General features: G+C 45.6%; 1 protein-coding gene across 1 annotated transcript; it reads right to left on the reverse strand.

Annotated features, from left to right (window-relative positions):
* Window positions 1-4053: 4053 nt before the first annotated feature.
* Window positions 4054-18021, reverse strand: SLC52A2 (solute carrier family 52 member 2). Its single transcript, XM_067467212.1, has 5 exons — window positions 18008-18021; window positions 13510-13648; window positions 9162-10041; window positions 6659-6782; window positions 4054-4804 (listed from the first exon to the last, which is right to left on the reverse strand). Exons 2-5 carry the CDS (start codon window positions 13637-13639, stop codon window positions 4592-4594), a joined length of 1347 nt encoding a protein of 448 aa, XP_067323313.1. The 5' UTR covers window positions 13640-13648; window positions 18008-18021; the 3' UTR covers window positions 4054-4591.
* Window positions 18022-18846: the final 825 nt, after the last annotated feature.

Raw genomic sequence — 18846 nt, forward strand, 5'->3', positions numbered from 1 at the left:
AATAAGGGATCACCTAAGTAAGTACTACACAACCAACCCACATTGTATTCAGGCTTTCTGGTCCACGCCAGCCCAACGACCTTATGTGACTACACACTGTTTTGTGAATCCTCGCTGGCTGTTGTAAATTAATGTGGATGTCTTGTTTAGATTTTGTGTTATCATATAATTTTGTCTGACTACGTGTAGTTTAATTCATTGATGTTGGGTTTGATTTACTTGAGCAGGGACCACTTTGACCAGGGACCACTCTCCAACATTAGTATTTATTTCTCGTGTCAGGGCAACCAGTCAATTGTATTACATTTCTAACAGAACAAAGCAAAGAAACAGACAAAATACCAAATGTGTGAGTTTGGTAGTTGATTCAATGCCCTTTGACCAGTATCTGGCCCCTTGGAGTGCCTCTAGTGTTACTGCAAGGAGGTCCTCCCTTGTGCATGTGGCAGGGCTCAGGTTACATTGCAGCAGGTGGTCAGTGGTTTGCTCTTCTCCACACTCGCATGTCGTGGATTCCACTTTGTGGCCCCATTCCTGAAGGTTGGCTCTGCATCTCGTGGTGCCAGAGCGCAGTCTGTTCAGCGCCTTCCAAGTCGCCCAGTCTTCTGTGTGCCCAGGAGGGAGTCTCTCATTTGGGATCAGCCACTGGTTGAGGTTCTGGGTTTGAGCCTGCCACTTTTGGACTCTCGCTTGCTGGGGTGTTCCAGCGAGTGTCTCTGTAGATATTAGAAAACTATTTCTAGATTTGAGTTGTTGACATGTTGGCTGATACCCAAACAGGGGATGAGCTGGAGATGTCTCTGCCTTGGTCCTTTCACTATTGGCTGCTCCTTCCCGGCGGATGTCAGGTGGTGCAATACCGGCTAAGCAGTGTAATTTCTCCAGTGGTGTAGGGCACAGACACCCCGTGATAATGCGGCATGTCTCATTAAGAGCCACATCCACTGTTTTAGTGTGGTGAGATGTGTTCCACACTGGGCATGCATACTCAGCAGCAGAGTAGCATAGCGCAAGGGCAGATGTCTTCACTGTATCTGGTTGTGATCCCCAGGTTGTGCCAGTCAGCTTTCGTATGATGTTGTTTCTAGCGCCCACTTTTTGCTTGATGTTCAGGCAGTGCTTCTTGTAGGTCAGAGCACAGTCCAGAGTGACTCCCAGGTATTTGGGTGCGCTGCAATGCTCCAGTGGGATTCCTTCCCAGGTAATCATCCTCAGAGTTGGGATGCTTGTCTGTTCTTGAGATGAAAAGCACATGTCTATGTTTTAGATGGATTAGGGATCAGCTGGTTTTCCCTGTAAAAGGCAGTCAGAGCACCTAGAGCTTCGGAGAGCTTCTGTTCAACCATCTCAAAGCTCCCTGCTTGAGCAGTAATGGCACGGTCATCAGCATAGATGAAACTCTCTGTCCCTTCTGGCAGTGGCCTGGTCATTTGTGTAGATGTTGAACATGGATGTATAATATCACAAAGGACGACCGCCTCACCCGCCTCATAGGAAACCTGCTACAAAACAGGAGCTTCTTTGTTGAGTTCCAGGGCCAGAGAAGCAGACGGCGGAAACAGAAGAACGGCCTGCCTCAGGGGAGCGTGCTTGCTCCAACATTAGTACCAAAGGGTTACAAATCGGTTTTTGTTCAACTTTAGATTTGGTTTGGTTATCTGGGGTGCTGACTCAGAAAACTGCATTGGATAGACCACATCAGCTCTAGTTTCTGATACAGAAATTATGTTGCAGTAGTTGCCACCTGCTCACCCACATTTTTAATAATAAGAGCTGCTCTCGTTGCAACAGTATAGTAACGGTAAGGCCGCAGACCATATTTTAGTTCTTGCAAACCATTAGTAGTCCACACACCGTGGGTTGGGAACCACTGGACTAGATAGCCTTTTGGGGTCCCTTCCAACTCTGCCTGGGAGTTTGGTGGCGCCTCCTTCTTTGTAAACAGAGGTAACAGCCCTCTGTCAGGAGTGCTTTGATTGTGCCTTCCTGCCTGGCAGGAGGGGGTTGGACTAGATAGCCTTTGGGGGTCCCTTCCAACTCTGCCTGGGAGTTTGGTGGCACCTCCTTCTTTGTAAACAGAGGTGATGACCCTCTGTCAGGAGTGTTTTGATTGTGCCTTCCTGCCTGGCAGGAGGGGGTTGGACTAGATAGCCTTTGGGGACCCCTTCCAACTCTGCCTGGGAGTTTGGTGGCGCCTCCTTCTTTGTAAACAGAGGTAACAGGCCTCTGTCAGGAGTGCTTTGAGTGTGCCTTCCTGCCTGGCAGGAGGGGGTTGGACTAGATAGCCTTTGGGAGTCCCTTCTAACTCTGCCTGGGAGTTTGATGGCGCCTCCTTCTTTGTAAACAGAGGTAACAGCCATCTGTCAGGAGTGTTTTGATTGTGCCTTCGTGCCTGGTAAGAGAGGGTTGGACTAGATGGCCTTTGGGGGTCTCTTCCAACTCTAGGATGCTATGATTTGTGGGTGAAGGTAGTTGTGTATGGAGCAAACATCACATTTCACATCGTGTCTTGCTGCTTTTTCTTTGCAGACGATAAAGGATTCTCCAAAAGCCAAGTCTCAAATAGAAAATTAAACTTTAATTGTCCTGCAGCGCAGCTTGTCGCAAGGCTGTGCCCCACCTGCTCTTTGGTGCCAAGGGGCAACCACCTTTGGAGCTGTTTCCCCCCATAAAAGACCCCAAGAGCTTCGGGAAAGGGAGGGAGGCCAAGGCAGCCCCCCATCAGGGGTGATTTTGGACCCAAAGGAAAGAAGGTGCTGCTGTTAAGGCAAGGCGGGCGAGGGGAGGACCCCCCACAAGCCGGGAATGAAGCAGCCCCTCCAGAAAAGGAATGAGGAAAAGTATGAGGATGAGGATGATGAGGATGATATTCAGGGCCACTCATGGCTTGGGCCCCTGGAGTGGAAGAGAGTGGCAGTCGTCCAGTATGTGCACACTTGCATTCGCATGAATACATACGCATACACACATATATGCATATGCATTAATCCTTATGCACATATATATGCACGTACATGTACACACATGTATTAATACTTATGCACATACATATATGCATATGCATTAATACTTAAAATGCATATGCACACACATAATCATACATATGCATATACACATACATACATTTGCATTAATACTTATGCACGCACATGTGTATACATATGCATTAATACTTATCCACATACATGTACACACATGCTTTAATATTTATGCACATACATATGCATGCACATGTACACACATATGTATTAATATTTATGCACACACATATTACATACATATGCAACAATGTTTGCACACACATATACATATGCATTAATCCATATGCACACATATGCATACACATAATCATACATATGAATATACACATACATACATTTGCATTAATGCATATGCACACACGTGTATACATATGTATTAATACATATGCACATACATGTACACACATACATTAATATTTATGCACACACATATACATACACATGCACACACATATGTATTAATATTTATGCACACACATATTACATACATATGCAACGATGCTTGCACACACATATACATATGCAATAATCCATATGCACACATATGCATACATATGTATTAATACTTATGCACACTCATATTACATACATATATGCATATGCATTAATACTTATGCACACATATACATACTTATGCACACATATATGCATTAATGCATATGCACACACATAATCATACATATGCATATACACATACATACATTTGCATTAATACGTATGCACACATGTGTATACATATGCATTAATATTTATGCACATACATATATATGCACATGTACACAAATATGTATTAATACTTATGCACACACATATTACATAGATATGCAACAGTGTTTGCACACACATATACATATGCATTAATCCATATGCACACATATACATACATATGCATTAATACTTATGCACACACATATACATATGCATTAATCCTTATGCACACATGTGCACACACATAATCATACATATGCATATACACATGCATACATTTGCATTAATACTTATGCACACACGTGTGTACACATTTGCATTACTTATGCACATACATGTACACACATGCATTAATATTTATGCACATACATATACATACATATGCACACACATATGTATTAATACTTATGCACACTAATATTACATACATATGCAACAATGTTTGCACATACATATACATATGCATTAATCCATATGCACACATATACATACATATGCATTAATACATATGCTCGCAGCAGGTCAGTGGACTGGGAGAATGTGTTGGCTTGGCCTGGCCATTAAAGTGCTAGCTGGACACTCACCAAAGGTCACATTGGCACCGTAAGGCCACACTGAGCGATGCTCAACACTTCCTGGGACCCCCAGGATTTGTGGGAAGGCGCATGGGTGTGCGTGTGCCATATAGGAAAAGGCCAGAGAAGAAGTGGAGAGCTCAGTGGCCTTACTGGACAATGGGTGTCCAGGGCAGGGAGGGATTTCTCCCAAAAGTCTGGGGAAGCCTCCCTCGCCCCCATAAGTGCCAAAATGCAGCCGGAGGGTCCTTTCGGGGGGACCCCTGTTCAGGCCGCGCAGTTGTCCACGCAGTCCTTCCCGCTCTGGAAGAGGTGGTAGATGCTGGTGAGGGGGAACATGGCCAGGGCCCCCACCAAGGAGCCGGCCTGGATGACCGCCCCGCACCAGACCAGGGCCGAGTGTCCGGCCTCGTGGAGCAGGCTCCCAATCACCACCTTCAGGTAGGAGAAGAGGCCCAGGAAGAGCGTCCAGGAGACAATCTGCAAGAGAAGGACGCGCAGCGTCAGCCTCGGGACCCATCCCTCGCCACTTGGACATACGTACACATTAATAGCCATGCACGCACATACCCATATGCAGGCATTAATACTTCTGCACACACACACACACACACACACACACATACAGGCATTAATACTTCTGCACACACACACACACATATGTGTTGATACTTAATCATATACATGCATATGGATGCATTATTACTTATGCGCATGCCTATACATAATATGCAATAATTTTGTCCATGCATATACATACATAGGTATTAATGCACATGCATATACAGATACATGCATTAATAGTTATGCATGCACATACCCATACATATGCACTCATATTTCTGTGTGCGTGCACACACATGCATTTTACTTCTTCACACACATATACATGCACATGGATTAATACTTATGCACAGATATATGTTGATACGTAAGCACACACATATACATTATACGTATTAATACTTATGTACATGCATATACATACATATGTATTAATGCACATGCATATACATACACATGCATTAATAGTTATGCATTTACATACCCATACTTATGCATTCGCACTTCTGTGTGCGTGCACACACATGCATTAATACATATGCACACACATATACATGCACATGCATTAATACTTATGCAGTTGATACTTAAGTACACACATACATAAAAATGTATTAATACTTATGTACATACACATGCATTAATAGTTAGGCATGTACATATCCATACATATGCATTCATACTTCTGTGTGCATGCACACACATGCATTAATACACATGCACATACATATACATTCATATGCATTGATATTATGCACATGCATATACATACACACGTATTAATGCACATGCATAAAGATACACATGCATTAATAGTTATGCATGTACATACCATACATATGCATTAATACTTCTGTGTGCGCACACACATGCATTAATACATATGCACACATATACATGCACATGCATTAATACTTTTATATATGTGTGTGTGTGTGTGTGTGTTGATAAAATGCCTAATAGATATGCACACACATATATATGCATTTATACTTTTGCACACACATATACATGCATATGCATTAATACTTATGCACATGCATATGCATACATGTGCATCGATACTTATGCCCACACAAGTACATATGTATGCATTAATATTTATGCACACACATATTCATACATATGCACATAGACATAGATGCATAAGCATTAATTGATAGTAACTGTTATGGTCGCTATCACACATTTATATATATATATATATATATATATATATATATATATATATATATCTATCACCGGGATTGTGGCGCAGCTGGCTGAGTGTCCAAAAGGACATGAGTTCGAAGCCAGCCCAGGTTGGAGTGGGTTTCCAACCAATTGTGTGTAGCCTGTTGTCGACCTTTGCAACCCAAAAGACAGTTGCATCTGTCAAGTAGGAAAATTAGGTACCACCTTAAAGTGTGGGGAGGCTAAGTTAACTGATTTATGAGGCCATAAAGAAGACTCCAGCAAAGCATTCCAGCGGGGAAGCATGCGGGGAATGAGGAAGTGCTTCATCAGTGTCGCAGATGGACGATGAAAGCGACAGCTCCCCTGGCGGCCAGAAAAAGTTAAATAGCCTCTGTGTATGTCTGTATCTGTTTGTATGTCTAATTGGCATTGAATGTTCGCCATATATGTGTACACTGTAATCCGCCCTGAGTCCCCTGCGGGGTGAAGCCCACCTTTGGTCCCTTCCTGACCACAGAAAACCGTCCCTTGGAGAAACAGAAAAGCAATGCTCCCTCTCTCTGAACATGGCCATAATGGCTACTATATACTTACCACCAAGGTGGCTCCGGCGAGGCTCCCTACCAGTGGTGGGCAGGGGCTCAAGGCGGCCAGAGCCATCAGGTAAGCGGCAAAGACGCACCCGGCTGCAGAGATGATGGTCAAGCCCACCAGTGACCTGGAAGGCAAAAGAAGAGGCAAGCAATGCATTGGGGTGGCCACAACTGCAACCTCAGCTAGCCATTCACTACTATAGGCATGGACCAACTTCAGCCTTTTAGGTGTTTCGGACTTCAAGTCCCACAATTCCCAACAGCCTACTAGTCATAAGGAATTCCAGGCAAAGGAGATTCCATCTGAACATGAGGAAGAACTTCCTGATTGTGAGAGCCGTTCAGCAGTGGAACTCTCTGCTGTGGAGTGTGGTGGAGGCTCCTTCTTTGGAAGCTTTGAAACAGGGGCTGGATGGCCATCTGTCAGGGGTGATTTGAATGCAATATTCCTGCTTCTTGGCAGAATGGGGTTGGACTGGATGATGGCCCAAGAGGTCAGATGGAATCTCCTTTCTTGTAGTTTGAAGCCATTGTTCCATTGCGTCCTAGTCTCCAAGGAAGCAGAAAACAAGCTTGCTCCCTCCTCCTCCTCCCTGTGGCTTCCTCTCACATATGTATACATGGCTATCATATCTCCTCTCAGCCTTCTCTTCTTCAGGCTAAACATGCCCAGCTCCTTAAGCCGCTCCTCATAGGGCTTGTTCTCCAGACCCTTGATCATTTTAGTCATCCTCCTCTGGACACAGTATTCCAGCTTGTCAATATCTCTCTTGAATTGTGGTGCCCAGAACTGGACGCAATATTCCAGGTGTGGTCTAACCAAGGCGGAATAGAGCATGGGGAGCATTACTTCCTTATATCTAGTCAATATGCTCCTCTTGATGCAGGCCAAAATCCCATTGGCTTTTTTTGCCGCCACATCACATTCCTGGCTCATGTTTAACTTGTTGTCCACGAGGACTCCAAGATCTTTTTCACACGCCCTGCTCTCGAGCGAGGCGTCCCCATATGCTTATTTTATTATGTATGTATGTTTACATGGCATCAAATCGTTGCCTTTATATGTAAGCCGCCTTGAGTCGCCTATGGGGTTGAGAATAGTGGGGTATAAATAGGGTAAATAAAAGGGCCGGGCTGTAGCACAGCTGGTTAGATCATTGCTGTTGTGACTCAGACTGATAGTGTTGTGACTCAGATGGGGTCTCAGAGTGACTCTGACGAGGATGATGGGATTCAGGTTCACAATCAGGTTCAAAATGTTCCTGTGGTGGACAATGAGAGGAACAGGGTGTGCAAGTTCAGTTTCCCACAGCAGGGAAGGATGTTGTTGATGCTGAAACTAGTGCAGGTGCAAATTGACTCAGAAAAGGAGGACCGTTCTCAGCCTGAGAGTAGGCAGGAAGGCAACCAGGCTGACACTGTAAGGGATCACGGGTTTAGGGTGTGGGGTCCCTTTTCGAAGAAATCCACAGAGTCCAATTGGTTGATGTAAGACACCATTTAATCAAGCTAATCAGCATGAGACGGACAGTCATCACTTCTGCATGAGCTTTCAAAGACTGCCGCCCCCTCCTCTGATTCTGCTGACCTTTATACTCAAGTTATAGGTCATGGAAAGTCCTCTCTTTCCAGCCCCTCTCCCTTGACCTTTTGATGGAAAGTACCTTCTTGTACCTGCAGACTCTGCGCTTAACCACAACCTTTGGCTTAACCACAACACAACTTCCTATGTAGGCTTGAAGTTTGTATGACCTCTACATGATGCCTCTTGTTTTTAAAACGTTTTCTTCCGTGTTGCTCCTTTTCTACAGAGAAAGGGTATATTTCTCTTTTGCTGTTGATTTCATTCAAAGCCCCTTGCTTAGCATTTGCAAATTTCACTCAAAGTCCCTTTCAACACTAACGAGCAGCCTGACCTTGAGGAAACGGGAACCTTAGATCGGGCTGACAATTTGGAATTCAGAGTTCGAAGGAGTGTGAGAATAGCCAACAAGAAGGAGGCCAGAGAAATGCTTTCGTGTATTGCAAAGGATATTAAGCAGTGTGTTTGTAAACAAACCTTTGTCAAAGCAACTTCTCGCTCAACCAAGCAGCTTGGGCTCGTTTGCTTGGATTATCTTGCAGTTCTTGTGTCCATGGTTCGGGACTTTGTCATGTTCTCATGAGAGATTGTTTTGTCAGTGACTCTTGGAATCCTGCTTTATAGTGCTATGCCTTATTGATCTTTTGGAACTTTTGCTTCTATGAACTTTTACTTCTATAAACTACAAAGACTTCAGTCTGTGTGCAGTTTTGGTGATTTCAGGAAGGTGAATCTACTCTGAGGTGCGACAATTGCCGACTGGAAGATGACAGGTTCAAAGCCTGAGTCGGATTGAGCACCCGACTGTCAAGGCTAGCTTACTATCCACCTAAGCAGTTTGAAAACAGCTGAGCTGTGAGTAGAGAAATTAGGGACCGCTTAAAGAAGGGAAGTATTTTACGACACCATAAAAATGACTCACCGGCAGAGCAGGAACATGGCGAGGAAGCAAGCCACGGGGTTGGCGATGTTGCTGAGCACCACGGAGAGGTGGTAGGCCATGGCTCCATAGGGCAGGCAGGAGTAGGTCTGGACAGAGGGCAGGACCCCATTGGTGAGGGCGTTGGAGACCCCCAGAAGCACCAGCAGGAAGGCGTTCCGTCTCGTCCAGAAGGGGACGGCGACGACGGCGGTGCTGGGCTTGGGTGGGCTGCCCGCCACGTCCCCCGGGCTGCATTCAGAGGAGGGCGTGCTGTCCGTCTGCAGCGGGAAGGACTCCTCGGTGGCCACGCTCTCTTTGGAGGAGGCTTTCTCCCCGTTCCCTCCATCACGTTCGTGCCACATCACCATGGCCAAAAAGGCCAGTGCCGAAACGGCCAACAGTCCCACCAAGAGCCAGAAGTACGTGGTGGCCGAGAAGTTCTCCTCCAGATAACGTGGGAAGGACGCATTGGCGCCTTGCGTGGCGTTGGGGCACTCCAGCTGCCCCACCCCCTGCCCCAGAGCCAGGATGCAGGGCAGGAGGGCGCTCAGGCCCTGGCCGATGAAGAAGGTGCGGACGAAGAGCGGCGGGAAGCTGTACATGAAGGGCAGGAAGGAGACGTTGGAGGTGCAGCAGGCCAGGGCCAGGGCGAAGGCCAACGCCAGGTAAGCCAGGCTGTGCGGCGCGCCCCCCACTGTCGCCGTGTGCTCCCAGAAAGCCGCCAGCAGGATGGACGCCCCCACCAACAGCACCTGGATCCCGTGGATCAGCCAGCGCTCCTTCAGCCGCCCCGGCGCAAAGTGGTGTGCCAGCGTCACGCTCACCGGGCCCACGTTCCCCAGCGCAATCAACACCGACAGGTAAGCCGGCAGGTTCCAGCCTGCAAGGAGAGAGAGAACAACGGCAGGTGAGCAGTGGCAGGAAGGATATTGGGTCCTATTTATTTATTTATTTATTTATTTATTTTGGTTAATCTGGCTGCCGCTCGCTGGACCAGTTGAGGTTTCCGAACAGTCTTCAAGGGCAACCCCACGTAGAGTGCGTTGCAGTAGTCTATTCGGGGATGTAACAAGAGCGTGGACCACTGTGGCCAGACACCTACACCAGGGACCAAACATGAAGACTGGAAGGATATGTGGTCCTACAAAGCAGAGGGCTGCGTAGTGTTCTGTGTTTGCCCCCCCCCCCCAGGTTCCTTCTTCGTGGCTTGATGGATCTGGACCAAACTTGGCACACAGACCCTTCACTACGCAATGACCCTTTAAGTTATGGAAGGATATCGGGTCCTATTTATTTATTTATATTTTGGTTAATCTGGCTGCCGCTCGCTGGACCAGTTGGAGTTTCCGAACAGTCTTCAAGGGCAACCCCACGTAGAGTGTGTTGCAGTAGTCTATTCGGGATGTAACAAGAGCGTGGACCACTGTGGCCAGGCACCTACACCAGGGACCAAACATGAAGACTGGAAGGATACGTGGTCCTACAAAGCAGAGGGCTGCGTAGTGTTGTGTGTTTGCCCCCCCCCCCAAAGGTTCCTTCTTCGTGGCTTGATGGATCTGGACCAAACTTGGCACACAGACCCTTCACTACCCAATGACCCTTTAAGTTATGGAAGGATATCAGGTCCTATTTATTTATTTAGGTTAATCTGGCTGCCGCTCGCTGGACCAGTTGAAGTTTCCGAACAGTCTTCAAGGGCAACCCCACGTTGAGTGCGTTGCAGTAGTCTATTCGGGATGTAACAAGAGCGTGGACCACTGTGGCCAGACACCTACACCAGGGACCAAACATGAAGACTGGAAGGATATGTGGTCCTACAAAGCAGAGGGCTGCCTAGTGTTGTGTGTTTGCCCTCCAAAGGTTCCTTCTTCGTGGCTTGATGGATCTGGACCAAACTTGGCACACAAACCAGCACACAATGACTCTTTAAGTTATGGAAGCCAGAAACAATGGCTCCTTACATTAAGGGAGAAAACAGCATCTGTTCCAGAACTGATGGAGCTCTAGCAAATCTTAGCTGAATGACAAGTTGTCAAAACAATCCAATAATGTATAAGCTAGTGTTTCTCAACCTGGGGGTCGGGACCCCTGGGTGGCTGCGAGGGGGTGTCAGAGGGGTTGCCGAAGACCATCAGAAAACACAGTATTTTCTGTTGGTCATGGGGGTCTCTGTGGGAGGTTTGGCCCAATTCTGTCACTGGTGGGGTTCAGAATGCTCTGTGATTGTAGGTGAACTATAAGTCCCAACAACTACAACTCCCAAATGTCAAGATTCTATTTTCCCCAAACTCCACCTGTGTTCACATTTGGGGATATTGAGTGTTTGTGCCAAATATGGTCCAGATCCATCATTGTTTGATTCCACAGTGCTCTCTGGATGTAGGTGAACTACAACTCCCAAACTCAAGGTCAATGTCCACTAATCCCTTCCAGTATTTTATGTTGGGCATAGGAGCTCTATATGCCATGTTTGGTTCAATTCCATTGTTAGTGGAGTTCAGAATGCTCTTTGATTGTAGGCGAACTATACATCCCAGCAACAACAACTCCCACATATCAAGTCTATTTTCCCCAAATTTCACCAGTGTTGACATGTGGGCATAGTTTGGTCCAGATCCATCATTGTTTGAGTCCACAGTGCTCTCTGGATGTAGGTGAACTACAACTCCCAAACTCAAGGACAATGCCCACCAAACCGTTCCAGTATTTTCTGTTGGGCATGAGAGTCCTGTGTGCCACATTTGGTTCAATTCCATCATTGGTGGAGTTCAGAATGCTCTTTGATTGTAGGTGAACTATAAATCCCAGCAACTACAGCTCCCAAATGACAAAATCATAATTTTTTGAGTGATGGTCACTCCTTGTGTTGTGAGACATTTTGTTGCCAAATTTGATGTGATTTCATTCATTGGTTGTTTTGTTTTTAAGGTACTCATTATGCACAGAGTATTTTTATATATATAGATGTTACTGCATTGAACGTTTGCCGTATCTATGTTGTGCCCAGTCCCCTGGTTCGGGGTGAGAAGGGTGGAATATAAATGTTTTAAATAAATAACTCTTTCTGAATAATCCTAAAAGGCACATTCCTGGGTTTTTCTTAACCTTTTTGGTGGCCATATTATTTGTTTCAATAGCCAAACTTTTCCAAAAGTTTTGTACTATAGTGCAGGACCACCAGATGTCAACAAAAGAGCCTTCCAGTTTTCTCCTCGACAAGTTTTATCTATTTTGGCCATTTGCTCTGAAGTTATAGATCTCCTGTAGAACATTTTATACATGCTTTCTCTCACTGAATTGCTAAAACAATGTCTAAAACACAGACATGTGCTTTTCATCTCAAGAACAGAGAAGCATCCCGAGCTCCGAAGATCACCTGGGAAGGAATCCCACTGGAGCATTGCAGCGCACCCAAACACCTGGGAGTCACTCTGGACCGTGCTCTTACCTACAAGAAGCACTGCCTGAACATCAAGCAAAGAGTGGGCGCTAGAAACAATATCATACGAAAGCTGACTGGCACAACCTGGGGATCACAACCAGACACAGTGAAGACATCTGCCCTTGCGCTGTGCTACTCTGCTGCTGAGTATGCATGCCCAGTGTGGAACACATCTCACCATGCTCAAACAGTGGATGTGGCTCTTAATAAACATGCAGCATTATTATGGGGTGTCTGCGCCCTACACCACTGGAGAAATTACACTGCTTAGCCGGTATTGCACCACCTGACATCCGCCGGGAAGTGGCAGCCAATAGTGAAAGGAGCAAGGCAGAGACACCTCCAGCTCATCCCCTGTTTGGGTATCAGCCAGCACGTCAACGACTTAAATCCAGACATAGTTTTCTAAGATCTACAGAGACACTCGCTGGAACACCTCAGCAAGCGAGAGTCCAAAAGTGGCAGGCTCAAACCCAGAAACTCAACCAATGGCTGATACCAAATGAGAGACTCCCCCTGGGCACACAGACTTGGAAGTCGCTGAACAGACTGTGCTCTGGCACCACGAGATGCAGAACCAACCTTAAGAAATGGGGCCACCAAGTGGAGTCCACGACATGCAAGTGTGGAGAGGAGCAAACCACTGACCACCTGCTGCAATGCAACCTGAGCCCTGCCACATGCACCATGGAGGACCTTCTTGCGGCAACACCAGAGGCACTCCATGGGGCCAGATACTGGTCAAAGGACATTTAATCAACTACCAAGCTTGCAAACTTTGTGTTTTGTTTGTTTGATTGTTAAAAAATGCAATACAACTGTTTGGTTTGCTCCCGACACGATAAATAAATAAATATAGCTGTAGTGAACGGAAACTCCCCTTTCCAGAGATGTTCCTAATCCTACCTTCCGGGAGCCTCTTGACCACCACGGGCAGCTCCACCCACAAGGAGTTGATGGCGACCCAGGATCCCATCCCAAAGAGGGCCACCAAGAGGTGGGTGACCGCGACCCGACCACTCAGCCAGGGAGACATCCTCTTTGCCTGGGAGGGGAGGAAACACACACACACAAACAAGTAAACAATGAGTTCAACATCTTTATTAATGACTTAGATGAAGGGCTAGAAGGCATGATCAACAAGTTTGCAGATGACACCAAATTGGGAGGGATAGCCAATAGTCCAGGAGCAGGATTCAAAACGATCTTGACAGATTAGAGAGATGATTGGCCAAAACTAACAAAATGAAGTTCAACGGTGACAAATGTAAGATACTCCACTTTGGCAGGAAAAACGAAATGCAGAGACAGAATGGGGGACAATGATGCCTGGCTCGAGAGCAGGACATGTGAAAAAGATCTTGGAGTCCTCGTGGACAACAAGTTAAACATGAGCCAGGAATGTGATGTGGCGGCAAAAAAAGCCAATGGGATTTTGGCCTGCATCAAGAGGAGCATAGTGTCTAGATCTAAGGAAGTCCTGCTCCCCATGCTCTATTCTGCTTTGGTGAGACCACTTTACCTGGAATATTGTGTCCAATTCTGGGCACCACAATTCAAGAGAGATATTGACAAGCTGGAATGTGTCCAGAGGAGGGCGACTCAAATGATCAAGGGTCTGGAGAACAAGCCCTATGAGGAGCGGCTTAAGGAGCTGGGCATGTTTAGCCTGAAGAAGAGAAGGCTGAGAGGAGATATGATAGCCATGTATAAATATGTGAGAGGAAGCCACAGGGAGGAGGGAGCAAGCTTGTTTTCTGCTTCCCTGGAGACTAGGACGCAATGGAGCAATGGCTTCAAACTACAAGAAAGAAGATTCCATCTGAACATGAGGAAGAACTTCCTGACTGTGAGAGGCGTTCAGCAGTGGAACTCTCTGCCCCGGAATGTGGTGGAGGCGCCTTCTTTGGAGGCTTTTAAACAGAGGCTGGATGGCCATCTGTCAGGGGTGATTTGAATGTGATATTCCTGCTTCTTGGCAGAATGGGGTTGGACTGGATGGCCCACCAGGTCTCTTCCAACTCTTTGATTCTATGATTCTAAGGCTTTAAATCAACTGGTGGCTTCCTTAATCTTGTCCACAAGGGACAGGCAACTGTCTTCGTTAACTGTTCTTATACTTTGAGAGGAAAACCCTTTTTTAACCTCTTCCAGGCTGTCTGTTATCTACGTTTTGTTGGTGTGGGATCTACTACCGATTCCAAACTGCGTCTTGGTACCGAGTAAACCTACCAGGCAAAGCTTGTAGATTCTCCAGCTGGAGTTCTTTGGGTCTGTAAAGCTGTTTTCCCTCTGGAATTTCTTTAAGACTTTAGGGCTGTTTCCCTCAGATGCTGTAAGGCTGAGAGGCTGCAAGCTCCCAGCCAGAGCTTTGGGAATTTCCCCCCGGAATGTCCTGAGAAACGAAGCTTTTCTGCAGGTGAAGCTTGTCCACATCCTCTAACTTAGCTTTCCTTACTAAGACTAACTAAAAAATGGCTCCCTTCCCTTCCCATTGCCCTGAACAAGGGTCGGAACCAAAACTAAACATTGATAGACAGGTGGCTTGCCCTATGACTGCAAACCAAAGGAAGCCACATTTTTGCAGAATCCCTGAAACTTTGGAATGCATGCAAACACTTAATAGAAGGAAAATAAAGTTGGAGCTCCTGATACAAACGTACCAGCACACAGGTTGTGATTGATGTACCTGAGCCTGTGTTTGAACCTGTGAATGTGTGTCAGTCTCCTGATGTTTCTGTGTCTGATGTTGGACATGAGGAGGGAAATCAGTCCCCTGTTGCTTCTGATGTGGGGATGCTGGGACTGACTCTGAGGCGCAAGATGGAGACAGTTTGGTCAATGAGTTTCATGCAGACACTGACAGAGAGGCTTCGGTGCAAAGGGCAGATTCTCATGAGAATGTTCCTGTCAGGTCTTGGGAGAAAGTTTTACTCCCTCCGCCTGTGAGCTTTCCAGATTCTAGTTTGGAAAACAGTCTGACACCTGCTAAAGTTAATGAGGAGTCAGATAAGCAGTGTCAGCGCCTGGAGATTATCCAGAATCAACAAGAGGCCCAATGTTTACGTAGATCCGAAAGAATTTGTCAGTTAAGGTCAAAGAGTGGAGGAAAACAAAACCAGTTTTTGGGATGTAAGGTTTGCCTTTAGAAAATCTTGTCAGATCAGGCATCGTTTGGAAACCAAGCACAAGCCTCATGGAATCCCTGTTCAAGTGGTCTCGTCTTCATGGATCTTTCTAGCCTTTCAAGTTGACTAGCAGCGTCTGGTCTGTTCTTGCTTCTTGTTTGATTCCTGTCTGAATATCATTGCCTTGGATTATATGTTCATGTTTTTTGGATATTGTTTTTGATTGCTACATTTAGACACTGTTTTATCTTGCTGCCTTTGAATGCCTTATTGCTTTTTGGAACCTTATCTATCTTTACAAGCATTTATTTCGACTGGCTTTTTTTTGCTAAGCTTTAATAAAAAGGATTGTTCTTTCACTCAACGTGTGGTGTGTTTATAGTCAGAGGAGCTATTTCCTGTTCTGGAGTGCAACACTAATAATAATTATGACACAATACTATTAAAACTGGAGAATCACTGACAGAGAGGCTTCGGTGCAAAGGGCAGATTCTCATGAGAATGTTCCTGTCAGGCCTTGGGAGAAAGTTTTACTCCCTCTGCCTGTGAGCTTTCCAGATTCTAGTTTGGCTTTTTTTGCTAAGCTTTCATAAAAAGGATTGCTCCTTCACTCAACGTGTGGTCTGAGGGACTATTTCCTGTTCTGGAGTGCAACAATAATAACAATTATGACACAATACTATTTGTTGTTGTTCATTCGTTCAGGCGTCTCCGACTCTTCGTGACCTCATGGACCAGCCCACGCCAGAGCTCCCTGTCGGCCGTTACCACCCCCAGCTCCCTCAAGGTCAGTCCAGTCACTTCAAGGATGCCATCCATCCATCTTGCCCTTGGTCGGCCCCTCTTCCTTTTGCCTTCCACTTTCCCCAGCATCATTGTCTTCTCTAGGCTTTCCTGTCTCCTCATGATGTGGCCAAAGTACTTCAACTTTGTCTCTAGTATCTTTCCCTCCAGTGAGCAGTCGGGCTTTATTTCCTGGAGGATGGACTGGTTGGATCTTCTCGCAGTCCAAGGCACTCTCAGCACTTTCCTCCAGCACCACAGTTCCAAAGCGTCTCTCTTCCTTGGCTCAGCCTTCCCTAAGGTCCAGCTCTCACATCCGTAGGTGACTACAGGGAAGACCATGGCTTGGACTAGGCAATGGATCTTTGTTGCCAGTCTGATGCCTCTACTCTTCACTATTTTATCGAGACTGGACATTGCTCTCCTCCCAAGAAGTAAGCGTCTTCTGACAATACTATTAAAACTAGAGAATCATAGGTTTGGAAGGGACCGCAAGGATCATCCAATCCAACCCCTCTTCTTTTGGAAAATGGAAATCTCCAGATCCTTTTGGAGCTTTTATGATTTTGGAAAGGCATGGCGTTGTTAGACGTCATAACCTTTTGAAAAATGATGCCATAACCTTTTGATAAAAATGGTCTTCATGCATGGCAATTAGGTTTCTTAGCTGTTAACTGATGTACCTAGGTATGTCTTTGAACTGTCAGGGACAAAGATATGCCAATGCACAAAAAACATAGAGCAGAATTTCAGAAGTGTTTTTTTCAGTTGCCCCCCAAAAAAATCTACTCTCCCTTAAAATATCTTGGTTTAAATCACGCTCTCAAGACACCAAAATAAGCAGTCTTCTTTAACATAGTTGATTTACTCACAAACTTCATGTATTCAGCATACAGGTACATTACATATCAGTCCAGTTACAAAGAGGATTTGAAGTCGTTTCTTTGTGTAGGTAACACAGGGCATCTTTCTCGTAACCAGCAGTCCAAAGTCCAAAGCTTCTCTCTATTCTGAGTCTAATAGTATCTCTGTAGTCTGAAAGTCCAATGCAGTATAAACTGTACTGAGTTTGCTCTTAACAGTCCATAGTCTAAAATGGAGTCTGAGCTCTGAGCAGTCTCAGATCTGATCGTGTGGTCTGCAGCCCCTCCCACATCCAACAGCAAACTCAGGTTGCTGTTGATTGTAATAAATTTGCCCTGTGTTATCTGCACTAAGAAACCACTGTGACTGGATTGACAAGTCATGTACCTGTATGCTGAACACATGAAGGTTGTGAGTAAACCAAATATGTTACTTTTAATGAAGTCTACTTTATTTTTGCCTCTTGAGAGCTTGATATAGAAACAAGATGCTTTTTGGGAAAGTAGATATATGATTAGGAATAGGAATACTTCTGAAACTCTGCTGTTTTTGTGCATTGGCAAAATCTAGGATCTATCATTCTAGGATTCGTGGAAAGAGGGGAAAGGCTAAGAGTGGGGCAATCGTACCTTTGGTGAATGGAGATCTCTCTGAATGGAGAGCTGGGTCTTGTGTCCGGAGCTACAAAGGGAGTTCCTCAGGGGCACCGCTGCTCATCCCTATGGAAAGGAAACATCATGAAGAGGTGAGATGAGAGCCACCTGCAAGTATCTTTGGGGATGTCATGTGAACAACAGAGACAGGTTGTTTCCTGCTGCTCAAGAGGACAGGACACAAAGCAACAAACTCAAATGGCAAAACATTAGTATTATTGTCGAAGGTTCTGAAGATGCCACCTGCAGATGGAGGCGAAACATCAGGAGAAAATGCTGCTAGAACACGGACATACAGTCCAGAAACCACACAACACCCCATTGTTATTACCACCACCACCACCCCCCTCATCAACATCAGTGTTGTATGTCAGTCTGTTCAGCCTGTGATTATGTCTGATGATCATGTTGATTTTCATGATGGGAATTGGGGATGATGTGCATGTTGATGTTGCCTCACCAAACGACAGCTCCCAAGACTCCACAGGTCTTATGTTATATGTATTTTAATAGTGCTTTGTCATTCTGTTTTAACCCTATTGTAACCTAAACTACAGGGAGAAGTGGGATATAGGGTGTGTGTGCGTGTGTGTATGTATGTGTGTGTGTATATATACACACACACACACGTACACACAAAAATACATACATACATACATAAACATACACTAGCTGAAACCCTGCCACACGTTGCTGTGGCCCAGTCTGTGTATATGTGTTTTGGGTAAAATATTGCAACAGGTATGAATATATGAAATGTTTTCTTTTAGACAATACAGTCTCCTCTTGTGCAGTTTTGTGCATGTGGTTTTGTG

Source organism: Anolis sagrei, chromosome 4, assembly GCF_037176765.1.
Source record: "Anolis sagrei isolate rAnoSag1 chromosome 4, rAnoSag1.mat, whole genome shotgun sequence".
In the NCBI taxonomy this organism is placed as follows: Eukaryota; Metazoa; Chordata; class Lepidosauria; order Squamata; family Dactyloidae; genus Anolis; species Anolis sagrei.